At 42.1% G+C, this 23,557-nt stretch overlaps 1 protein-coding gene across 2 annotated transcripts in view; it reads right to left on the reverse strand.

Annotated features, from left to right (window-relative positions):
* SHC4 (SHC adaptor protein 4) overlaps positions 1–23,557 on the reverse strand; it is a gene marked incomplete at both ends in the record, with an annotated part of 122,747 nt that overhangs the window by 81,372 nt on the left and 17,818 nt on the right. For both annotated transcript variants that reach the window (XM_084240613.1, XM_084240612.1), the window contains one exon: positions 721–791. In XM_084240613.1, the coding sequence (XP_084096739.1) occupies positions 721–791 (71 nt within the window). The remainder of the gene's footprint in view (positions 1–720; positions 792–23,557) is intronic.

The raw sequence follows: 23,557 nt of genomic DNA on the forward strand, positions 1-23,557 counted from the left end.
AATGCATCTTAAAGAGGAGAGCCCGCAATAGCATTTTCTAAAGGGCATTTCATGGAACCCTAGAGATACATGGATGTTCTTTGACTTCATATGAAAAAAAAGGAATCTGGGGCTAAAGAAATTTATTCCTCTTTCCAATCTTGCTTTGAATCTGGGCCTAATGAACTTTACCTGATATTTCTACTTCTGACTTGCACTCTGAGTAATAGTGATACTGGTTCATCATTCCACTGAGCTGCCCGGGGCCACCCTGAGTAAGGCCCATTTGGTTCAATTCCTCCATCAGCTTCTTGTCCATAGAGGTGGAGACGTAGACAAGAAGTAGGTGGATTCTCATGTCAAGGATGCCATCGATAGGGAGAGGCTGGGTTTTCTGATGTGGAAAGTTCTTCCCTGCTCAGCTACTTCTTCAGCAAGTCTGAGATTCTGTAATATCCCGCATTTTTAGGCATAATTTTAGTACCTGGAAAGCCAGTATTCCGCTGACTGCACCGTCTTGTCAATTCTTTCATAGAATACAGATATGCCGCCAAAAATTTGGGAAATCTTTCACATTATGAGATAAACATCAGTTATCCAAAGTTCCTGGAGTTTATTCTACCTTCCAGTCATTTAAACAACAGCTCGAGGTGACTCTGAAGAAGTGCATGAAATTCCTTTGGGGAGAAATTATGACTTTAAACTGTAGCTCTCAGTGCCCCCCAATCTCCATTCTCTTACCTTGTAACTTGGGTTCTCATGCCAAAATCCAGCGACCTCATTGATTGCAGCACTTCAATGCAGCCCATGTACTGTAATGGGAAAAAAAAGGAGAGGTAGGAGAAAGGGAGCCTTAAAGATGTCTCTTAGCTTTATAGTGATTTCCTGGGAAACATCTTAAATGAGCTCCTGATATCGAGTTACATTTGCACACTCAGCCTACCATTGATATTTCTGACCATTAATGGACAAGCTTCAGTTCCGTTATAAAACATCAGCTAAATCCAAACTACATTGTCAGGAATGCAGATAATAAAGATGAATGTGAGTTTAGTGGTTAGGAGCAGAGTGTCGGGGGCCAGACTATAGGAATTTAAATTCTGACTCTGCCATTTATTAGGAACAGAACCTCAGCAAGTTACTCTACTTCTCTGTGTCTCAGTTTTGTCTTTGTAAAATGGGGATTTAATTACAATAGTTGTGAATTAAATTATTTCCCAAGGGGATTCCAAGAGTAGCTCCTAGCATATACTGTGATCAGATATTAGAGGAAGCAAAAAAAAGTGTGAGACACATAATACAGGAACATGGAATGTCTGAAGGGGATAAAACAAGCGTATAAATATGTCGAATACAAGATTTGGTGATATGAGATCTTCTATTTTGCAAGATGATATATTAAGAAAATTCCAAAGAGCACCTGCACCCCTATGTTTATAGCAGCACTGTTTACAATAGCTAAGCTTTGCAAACAACCCAAATGCCCCAAAATAGATGACTGGATCAAGAAGATGTGGTACATATACACCATGGAATATTACTCAGCAATCAAAAAAGATAAACACATGCAATTTGCAGCAACATGGATGGCGCTGGAAGGGATCATGCTCAGCAAAATAAGCCAGAAAGAAAAAGAAAAATACTGGATGGTCTCACTCATAGCAGGAATCTAGAAAACTTAAATAAGGGACCAGGAAAGTGAATAACTATAAGAAAGTGAAAATCAAAATCAACAAACAACTATGAGCCAGAGATACTCTATGGGGGGTGGGGGGCGGGGAGGGGAGGGATTGGGGTCAAAATAAGGGGGTTGCAATTGTATGGGGAATATAAGAATAAAATTTATTTTAAAAAAAAAAAAGAAAGGACAAAGTCATGTCCCACACCAGGAACTAGTAAATTTAGCTTGAACACAGAGTATTGGGAAAGGAACTGTAACTTGTGAGCTGAAAGATGGTTTATATTTCAGGTGGCAGCAGCGGGAGCTGCCGGGGAGGGCTGAGATTCCCTCTGGGTTTGAGGAGCCTTAAGTCTGCAGCAGTGTGGAGGCCGGTGAGTAGTGAGTAGTGAGTAGTGAGGATGCCCCCGCGGAGAGGGAAGGAAAGACAGCCCACACCAAGAAGGGATGGTGGCAACAGAAAGGAGGGGACAGACTCAAATGACATTACAGAAATAGACACTACATGATTTGGCAGTTGATTTGATCTAGAGCATGGGAGAGAAGGGTGAGTCAAGGATGACTCAGATGTTTCCAGCCAGGGTAGCAGAGAGAACAACCTCTCCATTAACAGAAACAGGAAAGCGTGGACAGGGGAAGAATTCGAGTTGGTTTGGGATCCGTTGACGGGAGGATGTTGGTAGGGTATCCAGGAAACAAGCTGGCGGTTGAAAACTGGATTTGGGAATCGCAGATAAGAATGAAGCCGAGAGATGTAGACTTAGTCTTCTGTGTCGCTCTGCCAGGTGAGGCTGTGCAAGTAAATCCTCTTAGCAGAGTCTTCACTGGCGAATGAGTGTTTCTCAGCATGAGCTCAGAAATGTCCTGAGAGTCTAATTGAAAATGATCAGTTGGCTCCTTGGAATTGATATACGCCCTGTCCCGCTTTCCTTTGGAAGCCCTCCAACCTCTCTCCGCTTGGATTTGGCACAAGCACTGTGGGGAGATTGCAGGAGCTGGGGGCAGACAGGGGGTGTCGGTAGAGAGGGGCCGCCTTCCAGACTCTTCTCGCAGTATTTCTGAACAAATACTATAGATTTACATCTAATGAGCAGGCGGGTCCAGCAAGTAAAGCCTGAAGCCCAGTGCTGAGGGCATGTGCTGGTGAGGACAGTCACCTGGCAATGCTCCACCTGTTCCTGTGTCACACGCCTCTTGGGATCTCCAGCGCAGATACAAGAAAAATTTTGAATATTTTCTTTCGATCCAATAGCGCTTCATTTCCGAAGGCTTGAGTACTTCAAAGAAGGAAGTGATGCCTACAGGGTTCTGTTCAATAAGCTGCAAGATTCACTGGGAAAGGTTAGCCAGGTTTAGGGGGTATGACAGAAAGCCCACCTCAGAATCACCTTGAAAGGAGATCCCAAGGGCCCAAGCTCCCCGTCCTGGTGGACTGAAAAGATTTTCATTTTCTTTTCACACACTGGATGCTCCGGCTTTCCCTGCCTTTCAGGGTCTTTTCCATTCCAGAACTTAGCTCTTGCTCCCTTTTTGCTACACCCCAGCCCTGGAAAGAATGGACCCCCGCACAGTTTGAGGAGCAGGTCTGGGCTACCCCTCCAATGCCCCCCTGCATGTCTTGTAGGTTCAAAAGTGGGAGTCGTCTTTCTCTCAGGCTGTAAGTTATTAAGATGAAGTGATACCAACCAACCTATGAAGGCATACTTCTTGAAATTTGTGACCAGACACCAGAGTGATTTTTCAAAAATGTCTTTCAGACCATGTACCTTCATTCCTTAAAAGCCCTGGCACTTACCGTCTAAACAAACATATCACTATGAACCCTTAGAGCCTGTGTGTTCTGGCTCCTGCTTGCTCCTCCAACCATTCCTCCCCTGTGCACTTTGCTGCCACCTTGGCCTTCTTGCTATTCCTCAAATATGCCCAACTCTTCCCAAACACAGGGCCTTGCCACTTGCTGCTCCCTCTTCCCCCATTACTCTGCAGGACTAACTCTGTCTCATCCTCAGTTTTAATTCCATTTTGCCACTTCAAAAGCCTCCTCTTACCCTTTACCACAGCCCCTATTTATCACCTCCATGCCACTGATTGATGCTCAGGTTTACGTTAATTTGCTTGTTGATTGCCTGTTTCATTGCCTTGGCTGTTGGTACCATCAGAGTAAAGACCATGGTCACCACTGTATTCCCAACACTTGGGAGAGAGCCAGGGATACAGATGGAGGTACTGGCTGGAAGAACAAAGCTTCTTTTGTTTGGTGCCAATGGTGTCTTTAAAATGAATAGAGGGAGTGCGCAGAGACAGAGAGAGGTGAGCCAGTCTCTCCATTCCAGGGGATAAATATGGATTATAGGAAAACAGAAAGCCAGAACAGGACTCAGGAACCACAGGCCAGGACCACACCTTTGAAAGTTTTCTGAATTTCTTTGTCATTTCTTCCATATTGGTTAATCTGTTGTCCTCCATCTTGGAAAGTGACAACAAGCAACCTGACGGGGGTGTAGTTAAGTGGGAACTGGGGAGATGGTGCTCTACTCTGCAGGCCGTCTAGGGACAGAGGTGAGAGAGCCCTGAATATTAACATAGGGAGAGTGTCTAAGTAGGGGCAACCGTCAGCCCAGTGAAATGAGTCATCAATGATGGAATTTGGGTTTCAATGAGAGGTTTTTAGTGGAAAGTGGGAGAGTTGGGGAAGAAGAGAAGGCTCCTCCAAGTTTTGCTTTTAATCACAGTTCATGGCCATAACCCCCTCAGCTGCTTCCATCTAAGGTAGACCTAGATGTGGCTTTCAGATCCTCTATATTGAAGCCTCTGCTTTGTTTCACACACCTGTCTGTCAGTGATGTCATGGCCTCCTCCCGCCAGCCTCACTGTGCTGAACTGAAAATTCTGAAGAAATGCACATCCTGGCCATCAGCACCAAGAGCACATTTCCCCTGCCACAACAGGCATATGTGAGGAAACCAATCCGAGCCCAGTGACAGAAAGCATCAATGCCTGATTTTTGTCACAATTATCCCAAAGCCCAGAATGGCATCAGTCTTCTTGTTGACTTACACAGTCCCTTTTACTAGGAAACCATTGCTATGAGGAAGCAGAAAGAGGGCAAAGCGTAAAAATAATCCATCTACTTTTTTGTTTAGGTACCTGATGATCATATCACCAAAGAGTGGTCTCAGGGAGGAGAAGTTTGGTTTGTTGATTTAGGTATAAACTCAGGATGACAATATCTCTCATTCATTTACTAAAGCAGATCTGCACAAGACATGGTCTCTGTTCTCAAGAAACCCAGCCCCACTGGATAGGATAACCATGAAAGGGATGATTTATCTTTTCTTTCTATGTGGTTAGTCATTGTTGTCAATTCCATTTAATAGATGAGGAAATTAAGGCCTATTAAAAGGAACTGTCTGGCTCAGTTTCACTTATTCAGTCAGACTGAATCAGGGTTTATTCTAGAGTCTGCACTTCATTTCTGCGACCCTGCATGTAAGCTTTGTAGAACAGGAAAAGCAAAAATAGAATGGCTCATCTAGCTGGTGCCCACTGACCCTTCCTTCAGCCTAGCAGGTGGGGAACAATGAGAGAAGCTATGGGCCACAACAGTAATAGCAGGCGTGAATCCAAGCTGTCTGGGGACTGCAAGGAGGTGGCCCATGACAGAGAAGATACTCCCTAATTCCAGGCCCTGTGAGGACACTGGAGACTTTTATTAGAGACACACAGGGTGGTGAGAAAGTGGCGGAGCTCAGCAATGCTCAGACAACCCTCCCATTCAGCACCTGACGGATGGCTTACCTAAATCCCAGCTTGCTCTCCCTTCATGCCCCAAGGCTGCAATAATATTTTTGTACTGTCTGAGCTTCAACCACTTACTCCCAGGGCGAGGTGAACAGCCTATTCATAGTTGTGTGTATCTTGGGATTTGCATTCCAGAGAAGAAATTACTAGGATTTTCAGCAAGAAGGGATGAGAGCTAGCTGAGGGGAGCTTGTTGTTCTGAGTCAATTGATGACTTTGAGACTACAACAGAGAAAAAGGATATATGTTCTCATGTCCTCAGAAAGAATGTCTGAAGGATACATAAAAAATTGAATAGCGACCTCTGGGAATGAGAGAGAGGGAGCATTTTACTTTATACTTTCACATGTTTTTCTAAATAAGTAGTATTATCTTAAAGTTTAAAAAATGGAATAAGAAAAGCCTAGCTTAACCTCCAAAAAAGCATAGTTTATAAACAAAAAAATTATAAGAAGCGTAGTTTATTCATTATTAAGTAGGGCCGAGCCCTTTTTTCCACCCGCTTCCTCAGAATGTGCCTGTCTCTGAGTCAGGAGTCCAGGGAATGGTGTTCCAGAGAAGGTTGAAAGCATAGGCCCTGGAATTGATAAGACAGGGAAGAATGACACTTTGAAGAATCAAAACACTGAAGAACAGTAAATAATCAAGTGTCATATGACAAGGGCCTGACCTTCATGTAATAAATGTTCTAGAACAACAGAGGCCACCAGTGTGAGCAGGAGACACTGCAGCATTTTTCTGCCACCTCTAAATAGTTTCTAGTCTTTCCCACTTAAACCAGGGGGTTGGGGAAAGACATTCTTTTCATAACCTTGAGACACTGTCTCCACTTCCTTACTCATATCACAACTGGCTACAGAAGGTTCTCCCCTCAAAAAATTGGCCAAGCAAAGGAACTACCTCCTCATAGTCCATATTAGTCAACTGTTTCTATACACTGGTTTGCCTTCCAGGGTATCTGTAATTGCTGACTTCAACTTCCCCCTTTGCCCCAACCTGTCTTCTTTCTTGACTTTTGTGAGAGCTTTATCCTCTGACTATCCCTCCCCAGTCTCCTATGCTGGTTCCTCATTATTTTTCCATCCTTTTTTAAATAAGCAGTACCTTCTTTGACTCTGTACTATGTTTTTTTTTTTTAATATAAGGCAAGTTATTCCAATCTTTTTTTATTATGGTAAAATACACATTAAACCATTTGAACAATGGTAGGTGTACAATTCAGTGGCATTTAGTGCATACACGTATCATAAAACCTTCAACATTAATTCCAGAAAGTATGCACATTCTAAAAGGAAATTTCACTCATTCATTGAACATTCACTCCCCATTCCTGTACCATGGTTCTTAACCCCAAATACATATTAGCATCAATAGGGAAGTTTAGAAAGGTTTGATTCCTAAGTCATATTTCCATCCAGTAAAAATCAATTGCCTGCATGCATACTCCTAGACCTTCAATTATCGCCTGGGTGCTGATGGCACACCAATTTTCAACACTGTCCCATGCTCCAGATCAGTTTAGTCATGTGACTATTCCACTTTCCTCTCAAATCAATATATCTCAATTATATCTCTGCTTATATTTCTGATCCCAAGCAACAGTATCACCATCTACCTAGTTACATGAATAGAAAACTGCTCCTCTCTTCAACCCCTCATCCAATCAGGATCAAGCTCCACCAACTCAATCTCCATGTCATCTCTCCTATCTGCCCTTCTTCCCTCAACTCTGCAACCTACCTCAACTTTCACCACCCTAGTTTAGGTATACTATGTCTTTTAATTGCAATAGAATGGCTTCATATCACACGCATGTTCGACGTACTTGAATTCAGCCAGATCCATTTGGCCAGAAAATGGCAAAATAACAACCCCTTTGTTCAGCTTCAGTCCCTTAATCCTCAAACCAGACTTTGATCTCAACTGCCCCACAGGAAGGGGACCTCTCTGTAAATGCAAATGGAAACACAAGACATTGATTCTGACCCTTGATGGCTCAAGTGCACAAATTCTGGAGATTATGCGTTTGTCTAATGCATTCTTTACTCAAATTTACCTTAATGCTGAATTTAGAACATAATTCTTTCTATGAGTGAGACCCATCCTTTCTCAATGCAGCCAGCACCTTACTGGAATGCAGGTCTGACATGATGTAACCCCATCCAATCCCCCCCGTTGCCACTTAAAACACTCACAAGGCCCCTATCCTTAAACTTGAGCTTCTCAAACTTCAGAGAACTTCAGAATCCCCAGAGTCTGAGAGATTCTACCTCAGTAGACCTGAAAATTGTATTTTAGTAAGTATTCAAGTGATTCTGCTACAGGTGGCCTAATAATCATATTTTGTAGAAGAATCTTCAGGAAAAGATTAAACATTCTTAGTCTGGTGGGCAAGATCTTAGTTACCATCATACAAAGGTCATTTCTATGAAATCTCTTCTCTGAGCTGTCCTCCATACCCAGTGTGAGATTCTAGTAGGCATTTATGAAAATCAAATTGCCAACAGTTTTGTCAATATGTTTCTATCTCTTTTAGAGCAGCGATGGTGTCTGTTTCTTCTTTGCATCTCCAATGTAGACCCTGACGCACTGTTGTTCCTAAAGTGAATAAGATACAGCTTGAAAAACTTTTGAGAGAGGATAAGATAGGCATATAAACTTATCATATTAAATATTTAAATAATATTAATCCCTCTTTCAAACTGAGTCTTTATCTAATTTGGATTTTCCAAAAGAATAATCATAAAGGTTAAAAAAAAAACCCTCAGGGCCTCCCTGGTGGTGCAGTGGGTTGAGCGCAGTGCTGTGAAGCTGTCTGCAGCCTCTGCAGCATGGGTTCAATTCCCAGCCGGCCAGGAAGAAACATATATGGCACAGAGGACCTCTCCTGTCTTGCCCGCTGCTCCCCTCAGCAGTGTATTTCAGTCAGTCTGCCTGTTCTGTTCCCCACTCTGTCTCTGGTGAATTTTCTCACCCTCCCACGCCTCTGACTATAACCCAGTTCTTATATAAACAAATAAATCTTAAAAAAAAAATAAATTTCCACCCTTTAAAAATAAAAAAACCTTCAAGGCCTAATAATTAAGATATTCTTGAGTCAAGTGATCCAGATAAAAGAAAGTAGGCAGATGAAAGCAAACTTGAACTGCATGGCCTATATAGAATGATGAGATTCAAACTACTCACTCTAGCCCTTGTTGATCTTTTGGAAACTACGTCTGATTTTTCAAAAGAAATCAGAAATCACTTTATTTGTGAACTCTCCCAATTTTTAAACACAGCAGGTCACAATGAATGATTCAAAAGTGACATTAATAATAGAATCAAAAAGAATGAATTATTTATGAATAAATTTACCAAAATAAATGCAAAACTCATACTTCAAAAATTAGAAAATATCACTGAAATAAAGTTTAAAACAAATGGAAAGATACACTGCATTCATGGATAAGAAGACTTAATGTGTTAAGAGAGCAATATTCTCAAAACTGATCTACAGATTCAGCTAAATTCCCATTATAATCCCAGATGGTTTTGCTGCAGAAATTGACAAGTTGATCCTAAAACTCACATGTAAATGGAAGAGAATCAGAATAGCCAGCACAATCTTGAATAGGAACAAAATTGGAAGATTCACATGCCCCAATTTCAAAAACAACTATTCACCAACACAATCAAAGCAAGTATAGTACTGGCATAAGACTGGAAATATATAGATCAATGGAATAGAATCGAAAAGTCCAGAAATAAACCTTCACATTTACTGCCAACTGATTTTGGACAAGAGTGCTAAAGTAATTCAATGGCAAATGGTTCTGCAATACATATACAAAAGAATGATACTGGGCCCCCCCACACAAACACCTCATACCATATATAAAAATAAACTCAAAATGGATCCAAGGATCTACATACGAAAGTTAAAAGATAAAATTCTTAAAAGAAAACTGGTGTAAATAGTCAAAACCTTAGACATGACAACCAAAGAAAAGATATATAAATTGGACTTCACAGCAATTGAATACAAAAAAAAAAAATCACTTACTTGTATGCTTCAAGGGACACGATCAAGAAAATAAAAATGTCACTCAAAGAATGAGAGAAAATATTTGCAAATCACACATTTGATAAGGGACTTGCATCTAGAACATATAAAGAATTCTTACAACTCAATAATAAAAAGACAACCTAATTTTTAAATGGGCAAGATGTCTGAACAGACATGTCCCCAAATAGCAAATGCAAGTTGCCAGTAAACACAAGTAAAAAATACTTAATATCGGGCCTCCCTGGTGGTGCAGCGGTTGAGCGTTGGGTTGCGAAGCTGCCCGCAGCCTCTGCGGCGCCGGTTCGATCCCCGGCTGCTCCCCGGCCACCGGAGGAGGGTCCCACATGGCGCGCAGACCTCTCCTGCCGCCCGCTGCTCCCCTCAGCAGTGTACTTCGGTCCTTCTGCCTGCTCTGCTCCCTGCTCTGGCTCTGGTGAATTCTCTCACCCTCCCGCGCTTCTGACTGTACCCAGTGCATGTATAAACAAAACAAACAAACGAATAAATAAATAAAACATACCTCTATAAGAAAAAAAAAAAAATTAAAAAAAAAAAAAACTTAATATCATTTATCAAATTGTGCAGACATGAGGGAAAATAGCCTTAGTGCAACTCAAAAAGTTAAATTTAGAATTACCGTATGACCAGCAAATCCACTCCTATATAGATCCAAGAAAATTGAAACATGTCCACACAAAACTTGCACACAAATATTCATAGCAGCATTAATCACAATGGTCAAAAAGTAGAAACAACCCACTATCCATAAGATGATGAATAGATGAAAAAAAAAGTGACCTGTTATCCATGGCATAGTATTTGGCAATTAAGAGGGATGAAGTACTGATTCATGCCACAACACAGATGAACCTCCAAATACTATTTGACATGAGGGCCTCCCTGGTGGTGCAGGCAGTTGAGCACAGCACTGTGAAGCTGTCCGCAGCCTCTGCAGTGCCAGTTCAATCCCACCGGCCGTGGAGATACCCACATGGTGCAGCAGACCTCTCCTGTCTCGCCCGCTGCTCCCCTCAGCAGTGTATTTCAGTCCGTCTGCCTGTTCTGTTCCCTGCTGTGTCTCTGGTGAATCCTCTCACCCTCCCACACATCTGGCCTATACTCCAGTTCTTGTATAAATAAATAAATCTTTAAAAAATAAAAATAAATAAATAAATATTATTTGACATGAAAGAAGAGAGACACAAAAGACCACATATTGTACAAACTCACTTACATGAAATGTCCAAAATAGCAACTCTATAGAGCTGGAAAGGAGGGCTGGAAGGTTTTAAGGGACAGTATAGGAGTGCTAAAGGGCATAGCATTTGTTTGGGGGTTGATAAAGATGTTCTAAAATTGATGATGGTTGTACACCTCTGTGAATATGCTAAAAACCACTGAATTGTACACTTCAAATGGGCGAATTGTACAGTATGTGAATTATAACTCAAAACTATTACCAAATAATAATAACAACAGTAACTAGCCAAACAAATAGTATCTGCAGGCAGTGTGTGACCCTGATATAAACTATTCAGGAAATGTGTATGAATAGATGAATAATGAATAAATGAATGAAGCATCAGAAGCCATTACCAGATTTGAAACCTTCAGAACCCTTGAGTCTCTTCTTTGGGACAATGGGTTACACCCCAAGGTTGCACTCATCCAGTGGTGCTGCAATTTATCTGACTCTGGACTGTGGGCTTCTCAAGGGCAGGGTGTGAGTCTTAGTCATCACTCCCAGCACCTCTTACAGCGCAATATATGATTTATTTGAATGAAGTAGCCAAGAAGCAATGTTCAGGAAGTCTCAAAATAACCTGTGTCCTAACTGAACCATCTGTAATGTGTTCTTTTTAAAGGGGGTATATTGCCAGTTAAAATAGTCCTGAAGGTAAGCTGCCCAAAGCCCTCTTTGTGCCAGGTGTGAGTCAGAACGTGAACCATGTGAGAAGGGATGGAAAACCCTCCCCTTTTAGTGTGGCTCCAACCTCATGAAACTTGGGCTGGGAGACAATGGGAATAAATAAGGACCCCTTCTCTGGAATGGGGAGCAACACTGGGGAAAAGATTAGAGGGAGTTCAGTGGACAAAGCCTCTCTGAACAATTTCAGTGGAAGAGGCACAAGTGATCTTGGCAAACATGGACTTTTCTTAGAATAATCTTTGAGCACCTTGGAAACTCATCTAAGAGCGCAGTGCTGCTGGCAAATTCCTTTGCTCCATCATTATATGTCCTCTTGTATTTTTTTTCTCCAAAAATACTGTCCCACTGAGTATTATGCATTTGTTTTTTTTTTGTCTCCCCCACTGGAAGGTTTAGTGCCAGTGAGCTGGGATTCCTCTGTCCCCAACACCTAGAATACTTGCTGGCACACAGTCATCCCTCAAAATATATTTTGTTAGAATGAATTACCATTTACAAAAACAACAGAAGAACCTTCTGGAAGGTAGATTCAAAGGTCTGAAAATATGGGTTTTCTCATTCACTCACATTGAAGGTCTTTGTAATTAGAAAAAGTCAGTCCTTTACTCTTCTGCACTGTTGGTGGGAGTGCAAACTGGTCCAACCACTATGGAGAGCTGTGTGGAGATTTCTGGACCTACTAAACATAGAGCTTCCATATGATCCAGCAATTCCACTCCTAGGTATTTACCCAAAGGACACAGAAACATCAATTCCAAAGAGCACCTGCACCCCTATGTTTATAGCAGCACTGTTTACAATAGCTAAGCTTTGGAACCAGCCCAAATGCCCAAAAATAGATGACTGGATCAAGAAGATGTGGTCCATATACACCATGGAATATTACTCGGCATTCAAAAAAGATAAACACATGCCATTTGCAGCAACATGGATGGCGCTGGAAGGGATCATGCTCAGTGAAATAAGCCAGAAAGAAAAAGAAAAATACCGGATGGTCTCACTCATAGCAGGAATCTAGAAAACTTAAATAAGGGACCAGGAAAATGAATAACTATAAGAAAGTGAAAATCAAAATCAACAAACAACTATGAACCAGAGACACTCTATGGGGAGTGGGGGGCGGGATGGGAGGGATTGGGGTCAAAATAAGGGGGTTGCAATTGTATGGGGGAATATAAAAATAAAAATTATTATAAAAAAAGAAAAAGAAAAAGTCAGTCCTTTGAGTCTTATAACATGTATTATTAATGCTAAAAATGGAATGATTATAAAAATGGGAAAAAAAGAAAAAGTAAGTTGAGTTCTGCTTATTTTTCCAACTGCAATATCTACCTCTTCAGGGATCCTTCCCAAGCCAAGCAGGCTGTGAGGTAAGCAGACCTGTCCGTGCTGGCATAAACCCTTGCCTTCTGTGCCCACCCCCTACTACACAGATTCCTGTACCCACAGCAGATGGAGAGAGCACCTGTTTTCTTAAAGTTCATTCCTAGGCCCTCCAAAGCAAGCAGAGCTGATAACATCTTAAGTTTAATCTCCTGGGAAATATTAGAACTAAGTAAGGGAAGTTTTAAGGTGATTCAGGTGAAAAGTTTCTCGTTGACAGTGGATAGCCCAGGAGCCTGCAAATAAAGTGTCTTGACTGCCAGGGGCCCAATAAACACCAAAGATCTTGGTCTGGCTGGCTTTTTGGTGCCACTCTAACAGACAAAGATGTGGGCGTCTGTAAGTGTCCAAAGAAACCTTCCGATGCATCTGGAAAAAAGTACTGGCCGTCTGTGGGCAAGGAAAGTATGACAACCATGTGCATGACCAGAGGCGGGTATGCAGGGCTGCCAAACAACAGTCCCACGCCTTCAAAATTCTCTTACTCTGGGGATTTTTGTGAACTGAGAGAGGTTTCATCTCTGTCTACAGACCTGAACACATGCAGTCCCTCAGCCGGCAGTCATCCCTGAGGCAAAAACCATGCTCATAGCAGTTGGAGGGCTGGGACCTCTCACAGCAGTAACTTCACACAGCCAGAAAATCCATCCTGCAGGAGCAACGATTTACACTTTGTCCATTCTCCCTGGTATTACCTCATTTGATCCTCATGATGACGCTGTGACAGGACCTGAATGGGTGCGTGTACCCCTTTCATGGATGAGAAAACTGATTCTCAGAGGCTCAGTGCTTGCTCGAAACCACAACACTGGTGCAGGGAGACAAACCCATGTCTTTTAATGCTTAAAGCTCTGCTAGTTCATGTCACCTTTCCCACCTGAAGACGTCTACCATTAAGGGAATACTCCAAGTCCTGCAGCCAGAGAACATACAAGAGTACGGTGGTATCAGATGCCGACTTAACGGACCCAGTGTGTCATCCTCTTACCGAGGCACGTGCTCACAGCAGTTGCCCTGAGTCAGGTAGGAGACCTTCCCCCACAAAGCTTGCTTACTCCCCAGCAGTGCCCCATGCTCCACAATGGGTGGAGTCCAGGAAAATATATTTTTTAAATATGTATTTATTACATAGAAGAACTGGGGTATAGGCCAGAGTTGGGGGAGGTGGTGAGAGGATTCACTAGAGACAGAGTGGGGAGCAGAACAGGCAGACTGACTGAAACACACTGCTGAGGGGAGCAGCGGGAGAGACAGGAGAGGTCTTCTATGCCATGAGGATCAGTTCCCTGGCTGGGGATCAAACCCAGGCAGTGGTAATAGTGCTGAGACTTAACCCCTAGGCCACCATGGAGGTCCCAGGAAGAGATTTCAATGAAAATGAAATCTTCAATCTCTGGATTGAAGATATTGCATTTTGTCTCCCCTTCACCTACCCACCCAAACTTTCACTATATATATATATATATATATATATATATATATATATATATATATATATAAAATTTGGCGTGAAAAGAAAGAAGAGAGGTCAGGCCAGACACCTTCTGTCGGTAGCAGTGAGTTTTTATTCTATACTAATTTACAGTGAATAGAATGATTGCTGTGTCCACCAGCCAAGTACTGTGCCTAGCTCCATACCTGGTCGACCACCTCTCGTGTTCTTGGAAAACAGGAATCATATCATAAAAGGTGAATTTTCCTTAGTGCTTGTGAATTATTCCCAATGTGCTCTTTGCAAATCTCCTTGGGTGGGGGGGTCGGGTTTGTATCTTACATTCACTGTTAATGTTATGCAGGTTCAACAGTTGCTGCCCATCGCCTTAAGGTAAGTCCTTTGTGGGGAGGATCAAGTGTGGATGCACTTTCTCATCCTCCTAAGAAACTTTGAAAAGATTTATTTTTTTAAATCACTGAGTAACCCTAATCCTAGGAGAGCAGAAATGCTTTTTTCTGTTGTTCTTTGAGACAGCTTCCAGGCTGGCAGGACTGGTTCCGTAATGAAGATGTGATCTGGCCTGCAAACCTAGCCCTACTCAGATTAAGTTGCTTTTGTAATAGCAATTGACTGCTCTCTTTTGATGGACCCAGTGAAGTCCCAAGTTGTGTCAAAGCATTAATACATTCAGAGGGGAAACCGTAACAGTGCTGCTTACAGGAAGAACAGCTGAATAATTGATCCCAGCAGTCCTTTAACTAAAGATCTATGGTTAAAAAGACAAGCTTTTTCTTATCCCCTAGAAGGCCCTCATTCCTTTGGACACTTCATCCTTCTCTTTTGTTTACGTTAATCTACTCTCTCTGGTCTTTTTTGTGTCCATGGACTGTTCCCCAAATATTTCCACATTTTTACCTCCTCACCCCATAGTAGGATCACACTTTTCCTGTCCTTTCCAAGTTGGGTGTGGCCTCTGACTTGGCTAATGATATTCCAGCAGACTATCTCTTTGGGGTGATTTCCACATGGCCTTTCTGTTATAATTGGAAGAACAGAGAAAAAGCCTCCCTCAGCTTAGGTCCTAAGGGAGAATGACACAGAATGGAGCTCCCCTCCTCACCCCCAGCCCATTTGCTGTGCACACAGCATTAGCAAGAAATAAAGCTTTTTTGACTAAGCCACCAAGTTATGGAATTGCTTGTTAATGCAGAATGAGTCTATTTTGACTGATAGAGTCACCATGAAGTGGGTAGAAGGAATGTGCCCTAGTCTCTGAGCATGGGCCTAAAAAAGCCAACAGGCTTGGGTTTGAATCTCAGCTTGGAATATAGCAGCTGTGAAACTGTGGGCAAATAACTTTACCTCTCAAAGTCTCAGTGTCTCATCTATAAGGTTGCTGTAAGGGTCAGATAAGGTCACACTGAGCACAGCAAGTGGTGCTTAGAAAGGGTTGGGCAGGTGACAGTAACTGCCCTGGGATGGCAACGTGATTCTTCCCATCCTCCTCAGCTCCACCTGCCTCCTCATTTGGGGAGCTGGTAAGTAAGTTTCAACTACTATGAAGGGACATCAATCAACATCACCCTTTATAGGATTATGATAAACATGGATGCAAGGTATTCTGGGTACAGGAAAGGCTCCAACCCAGCCTCAGGGAATCCGGAACAATTTTTCAGAATGGATGCCGGTGTGAGTCATGAAGGACAACTAAGGAGAGGCTGGGGGAGGGATTTCCAGGGAGTGGGCACAGGTTGGGGCAAGAATAAAGGGGTGCTCCACAGATACCCAATACTTCAAAATGACTGAAGTCTACAGACATGGCTGGAAAGATAAGACAGTGGCTGTTGCAGTATGTTATCTAGTTAGCTCATTATCTCCCTGCAAAACTCAGCAGGCTCTTGTAGGAAGCCTGGTCCTATTCATTCACATCCTTAGAGCCCAGCACAGTGAATGCACACAGTTAGGCTCTCAAAAAAACATTTACAGGACAGCTGATGAATAGAGCCAAATCTCAGGCCACTCAAGTTTAAGTGTGATTCCAATTTCTCCTCATTATTCCATAAGTTTCCAAACAGTACTTCCACACAGCCCACTTCTCAGACCCAAATAAATACAAACTAAAAATATAGCCCAGGTCATGAATCATAAATGAGAAGGAAGAGCAGTGACTCACAGACGTTAATCTGCTTCCCAGGAGAGTGTTGCTGGATGTCCTTTGCTCTGAAAGACTAGGCAAAGTGCCAGCACCATCACTGTGCAGATAAAGTTAATGCAATTCCCAGGTCTGCCATTAGGCACCTATCTGGTATACTAAAGTTCCCACTCGGAAGTACCAAGGGCCAGCAGCGCTGTGTCTCCCGTACGGGCAGTAGAGGGATGGGCACTGACAAAGATCCGCTGGGCATGTGCACAAGAAAATGGTGCAGGGCCCAGGCTGCTGCACTAGGGGTGCGATGTGTCCACCATCCTGCTGGTTATGACCTGAGTATACTGTGATAGCCAAGGCAAGGCCTTTGCAAAATGGTTTTAGTAGATGATCTGCCAATTATATTTGGAATCCTTGTCTAATTAAGTTGGGAACTTAATTTAATCTAATAGCGATGGTGTATGCGTAGTCTTTCCTGCCAACTTAATATTCGATATATATTAGATATAATATATACATAAGATATAAAGATATATATGAGATATATAGATATATATTAGGTATGTCTATCTATATAGACAGATATACTAGATATATAGATACATATCTATTAGGTATGGCTTTATATAGAGAGAGATGTATATTATATATTGTATATTATATATTTTATATATATAGTTAAAGTTTGGGTGGGTGGGTAAAGGCGAGACACAATGAAGTATCTTCAATGTAGCACTTTAAATGCTACATATTTTGCTTTTTATCACCTTATTTCTCAATTCTGAGATTCTCAAGAAATAATGAATTATGCCCTATACACAAAAATGACTCCAATCTGACTCTGTCTTGAGTAACCAGGACCCAGAGTTTTTGACTGAATGAAACATTTGTTCGAAGAACACTACATACTCAGAAATGAGGACATCTGCAAGTATCACCACAAGGTAGTCAAATTGGAGCAGGTCCATCAAACTGCCTCTTCTAGTCCCTTTCTCCGCCCAGCAGTGTCTATATCCACTCCCCATCTGAAATCCAAATACCCTTAAATGTATGCACTTGCCCCTGCCTATCAGATGAAATCCTGCTCTCAGCAAATCATCTAAAATCTCAGAGAGCAGTATATGTAAGGAAATTACTATTTAAAACTAGGAGCGCCATTTAATTAAGCATTACTGGAAAGGGTCCATTGGATAAGGTCAGCATTTTTGTCATCAGCCGCCATGTTAGTCAAACATGATGTCCCCATTGGGGCATCTGCATGATGGTGGTTTTTTCAAACCTCCCAGCTCTCTAGGACTGTCATCATGCCCAGTGTGTGGTCCTGTCTGGGGGCCATGATGGGCAAAGAACCTCATTCATGTCACCCTCGCGCCAAGTCACAGCACTCCAGTCCTGCATGAGTGGTCAGTGGTTCTATTATGCTGTAACCACAATTCACATTAGCCAGTCTCCCACATGGTGATAAACTACTGAATGATGCCATACTAGTTTTCAGCTTTTATGATTTCTCTGAAAAAGCAGCAGCCAACAATATCTCCTTGCAGAATTGCAGCCCAAATGTGAATCATCTCTCATTACACTTCTTTTAACATGAAACAAGAGTTTTCTGTAGCTTAAGCCAGTGGCTTCTGACTCCTGATAATATAATGAAAAGAATAGCAGGGTTTGAGGGGAATTTAGAAATTATCCATGCCAACCCCTCTACTTTTCACAGATAAAAATTAAGTGGCTTATCTCATGCCACTATGCATTGAAAGGGCAGGCAGAGTCGAGTCCACAAAAGACACAATAGTCAGCAATGTACAAGGAGAATCAATCCAAAGACTAAGTATGACATGGTGAAAGTCAAGGGCACTGGGAGTTTCAGGAAGGAAGAGTTTGTTCATTAAATTCAGGGCAGCAGAGAGGACCAATAGACTAAAGAGCTGGAAAATGTCCATGAGAATTTGGCAACTGTTGGTTTTAGTGGAGCAAGATCTGCAGTGTAGTAGGAGTAGATGGCAGAGAGCAGGAGATTTAGGGCATAGTATAGAGGCGAGGAGACCAGTGAGCAAAGTGCCTTTGTTTCTATTTTTGTTTCAAGAAATTTATATTATAACGAAAGAGTAGAGATAAGAGGAGAAGGGTTTTTAAGGATGGAACAGACTTGTGCGTGCTCATATGATAGGGAGGTTGATAGTAATAGGGGAGGGATTGGAAATGGGAGCTCACAGTCCCTGGGGAGGCAGAAGTGCAGAGGATGAAATGGCTAAGGCTTGATTCAAATAACTTCTTTTAATAATGAGTCAGATTCTCCCAAGCGCCCAAATCAAAGAGCTTTCAAAGTTGCAGGAAACAGTTGCCCTTGTCATGTGTCTGGGTACTATTTGGGGACTCTTAAATATTCTTTTTTTTTTTAAAAAGATTTATTTATTTATACAAGCACTGGATACAGTAGAAGAGAGGGAGGGTGAGAGAATTCACCAGAGCCAGAGTAGGGAGCAGAACAGGCAGACTGATGAAGAAATACACTGCTGAGGGGAGCAGCAGGCGAGACAGGGGAGGTCTGCAGGCCGTGTGGGACCCTCGCTGGTGGCCGGGGACTGAACTGGTGCTGCAGAGGCTGCGGGCAGCTTTGCAGCCCAGCCCTCAATCGCTGCGCCACCAGGGGAGGCCCGATTCTTAAATATTCTTATAAATAATCAGGAGCAAGCCTGAGTGGAAGTGGAAATGTAGTTATGGCGGACAACAGCACAATCCCATGCCTTCGGCAACCACTGGGTTGCTTCAGAAATAAGTTGCAAGGGCGTTGTGATCAGAACTAGAGATTGCTGACCTGCTAGTCAGTATTTTTTTTAAGCCCAAAACCCTAGACTCAAAAAACCTTGGCACTGGAAAAGACAATTTGGGGACTAAAACCCCTATTTTCAAAATACTTAAATGACTCAGATGATGTCATGCAACAATACAGATGTCTAAACAAATGTACGAATTTTCTGATTTGTTCACTCTGTCGTAGGCATCACGTTCCCAACAAATCCTAACATAGGTTTGTGAGCCAAACTCAAACAAAGCCTTTAAACAACTTAAGGTGATACCTTCAGAAAGAACTCAAATAGAATCTCAGGTTTAATTTGCTCTGCCTTTATACTTTTTTATGCTTTTACATTTTTGTATATATTTTTTAATGTCTCAGCCGAAGAGAAAGAATAGAGTGCAAAGAAACTCTCTATTCTCCTTTAAGTCCATTAGCATAAAGTTGAATTATTTGTGTTCTTGGTTATTACATCCAGAATGACTTTTGACAAGGATATATATTCAATGTAATAATAAAAAATATGGGTGTAAAGTAATATTCTAGCACAGGGAGAGGTCAATGGGTTATAGCTAATAATAAGGAGTCTAGTTCAGGTTTGAGATGCTCATGAAAGTCAAGAAGCTTCTTTCTTCTCCAGTCACCGACTACACTCCAAATCTCCAACCACTGCCCTGAATACCTCTGACCACTGGCATCCATAAAAACACATGGAAACAAAGAAGAGTAGGTGGATGGCTGTTCCTGTACTATCTGACAAAGGTCTCTGTTCATCTTCCTTCAACATCGTTCTGAAATGTCATACCCTCTAGAAAGTCTGCAGATCCTCCCACTGAAGAACTAAGATGGACAATTCAACCATTACCAAAAGTCACGCTTTCAACATTCTAAGCCTAATAACTTGGGAGTGGTCAAGGAATGGGCTCTAGCAAAACTCTGAGTAACTGTGTGTCTTGTCCATCTTGAATCATGATGAGCTTCTAGATGCCAAGGCTGAGACACGGGGCTGCCTACCTTTATCTTTCCCCTGTTTCCTTCACTCTTTTCTTCCTAGCTAGCAGAACTCCACCTCAACCCCCAAACTTCCCTTGAAGCCAGTAGACTAACGAAGATGTCATTGGGTAGGACTTCAGGGAAAGCTAAGCTACTTTTAAAAGGTTTACTCAGCCTAGAGGTACACCTGTTTTCTGCATTTGCTCTTCTTTCTTCCTGTTATTTGGAAACTAGATACGATGTGGGGGGAACAGGGGTGCTTCAATGGCTGTGTTGCAGTCTTGTGTGAGCCTGAAGACAGGAGCCATGTATTAAGGATGACCAAAGAGAGAGATAGAAAGGATCAGGTTATTGATGACTTTGAAACTACTTAGTAACCCCAGGCTACCTACCTTCAGATTTCTTTTCCATGACTGAAAAAGTAAACCTCGGTCTTGTTTAAACTCAAGCTCTTTGAGTCTTTGTGGTAACCTAATCTGAAGCGATACAGAAGTCCTTTAACCTACGCTTTGTACGGGGGTCAGGACACCCCATGACACCCTTCCTACCACTAAGAGTTCTGCTAATGGGTTTTAGACTCTTATCAGTTCAGAGGTCCTTAAACAGCAAGAGTAACACTTAATCCCTAAAGTTTGAAAGTAGAGTGTTTATACAATAACACATTAACTAGAAGCCCCATACATGACAACTTCAAATGTCCTAAATACGGCTGAGAATGCAGAAGTAAATTCCCAAAGATTTTTAAATTAATTCAATATTAAAGCTTGTGTTTTGCTCCTAGCAGTGTACCCCAACCTTTCAGTCTGAGCCTTTACTCTTGATTTTGATAGTTATACAGATTTCATCTTCTAAGGAGCTCAGGAATAAATTGAAGTGTTGGGTTCTCCTAAAGATAGGCTCCCTGTCAAAAGCAAAGAATGACAGCTAACTAAGCAGAAAGAATTTATAAAATATTGACATATAGATAAAGAGGCCCAGCTATTTGGGGACTGAGAGTTCAGGTGCCACTAATCCATCACACCCACTTGCTCTTAAGGTTTTTGCCTTGGGTCCTATGACGGTTAGAAGGAAAGCTCCACTTCCACCAGAAAGAAAAGGAGGTTCCATCCAATGTGTATCCACCCACAGATACAGACCCAAGAGAACTGAAAACACCTGTCCACACAAAAACTTATACATAATGTTCACTGCAACAGTACTCCTAATAAGCAAAAGGTGGAAAAAGTCTAAATGTCCATTACCTAATAAATGGATAAACAAATGTGGTGTACCTGCACAATGGAATATTAGTCAGCAATAAAAAGGCATCAAGTCCTGATACATGCTACAACATGGATAAAACTTGAAAATATTATGCTTTGTGAAAGAAGCCAGATACAAAGTATCACATATTATATGAGTTCACTTACATGAAATGTCCAGAATAGGCAAATTCATAGAGCTAGAATGTAGATTAATGGTTGCCAGGGGCTGGAAGGGGATGGCAGGGAGTGACGGTTAATGGCATGTGGCTTCTTTACACAGTGATGAAATGTTCTAAAACTAGTGGTTATGGTTCATAAGTCTGTGAAAGTACTAACAGCCACCAAAGTGAATGAAATAAAACTCATTAAAAAAAAATAAGCAGTAGATCTAGAAAAAATCTGACTTTTCTCAGAGACTTTTTTAATCAGTTATCAATCATCTAAGAAGAAAAAAAAACATATAATCTTCACTACACAGCAGATTCTGTGTAAACTATTTTAAGTTTTAGAAGACTGGCTTCTAACAGGAGAAGCTGTGGCTTTCTGGAAGATTCAATGATTTCCTGGTGATGTCAGCTAAATGAATTTGACTGTATCAAGATTCCTACAGGTGGGTGTTGACAGCTTCTGTGGGCACCCCATTCAGAAGAAACAACCCCCCTCTTGGCTCACTTAACAGCTGGGTAGTGACTCACTTTTTCAGAGTTGCTCAGTGTGTGTAGGAAGCATTAACTCACTAGCAGGTGAGCCACCTCAGAACCTTTCTGGAAGTCAGCAGGGTATAAATCATAGATAAATATATCACCCGTGAGCATGCACATTATGCTTCCTGATGGCTCTGCGATCAATACTCATCCCTTGCCAGGACCAAGGGCCTCCCACAGAAATGGCCACGTCCGGCCTCATCCCCCATTCGCCTCCTCTCTCCATTCCCATCACTGCCTCTCCTCCTCAACTCCTTCTTGTTTTCAGAGGTGCTCACCTAGTGAAGAAATCGGATTCTTACATTTTCCGAAGGCAGATTTGGAAACTTGCCACACATTCCAAGCCACAATCCCTTTCATTTATTTCCCGCGAGGGTCCGCTGTGCGGCTCTCCTCCCTCTCCCTGACCATCCTTCTCGTTCTCTGCAGAGTAATGCTGAACCGTCCCCCCACAGCAAGTTCCTGCCACTGGGCTGGGCAGAGCGAGATGCTGCTTGCAGTCTTAGCCTTTATTTTCACAGAACTATGCAACTTGTTACCGCTGATCACAAAACATAAAGAATTGAAGCCTTGGTGTTGAATGAGGATTTCTTTGTTTGTTTGCTTTTTGCTGTTGTTGTTACTGTTTGTTTGTTGTGGGTTTTTTTTTTTTTTTTTTTGGTGAATGGCATGTAGCTACTCCAGATGGGTTAACATACTTCAAAAACCTCATCTTTGTATCTGGAAGAATTAAGAAGAGCTATCTGAAATAACTTAGGTGCTGAGAATACAGTGTTAGGTGGACAGGCATGCATTAGTTCCCCGGGCTGTCTATCAATGATGTGTGTGCTGGAGAGTCCCTGGGGGAGGGGGTGGGAATGCAGTTAGAGCTACTCTAAAAAAGTTTTAGGCATTTATTTTAAATTTTCAGTACCTCCAAGATACTTTATTTTCAAATCCCAGACTCTTTCTAAGTGTTTCTTCCTTCCGCCAGCACAAGTCATCTCATATCAGAAACCAAAAGAACGCAGCCTAGAAAGAGCTGAGCCTCCCCACCTGTGGGTTCCATGCCTGGCCACTCAGTTCAATGGGCAGGAGACAGGGGAGCCTGCCCGCCAAGGGAGACCTGTCCATGGCGTGCACCTTCTCTCATATGCCCAGAGTTAATCATCTATGACTTGTTTTGAAGTCTAGAAGCTGAGATGAAGTTGAATGTTGAAAGAGAAACTAAGAGCCTAAAAATATGCCAACCTTTTTAGCCTTAAATAAGCTCGTCTTCGAAGAATGAATCAAGTACCAGCCAAATAGCACACTGGAATTTACTTAATTCCAGTACATTCTGTAGCAGAAATACATCAGGCAAAAGTATTGGCTTTACTTTCTAAAGCAACACCCATATCCACACTGATAAACAAGTACCCACATATTGGGGTGAGTGGTTGC

This window comes from Talpa europaea, assembly GCF_964194135.1.
Source record: "Talpa europaea genome assembly, chromosome: 8".
NCBI classification, from domain to species: Eukaryota; Metazoa; Chordata; class Mammalia; order Eulipotyphla; family Talpidae; genus Talpa; species Talpa europaea.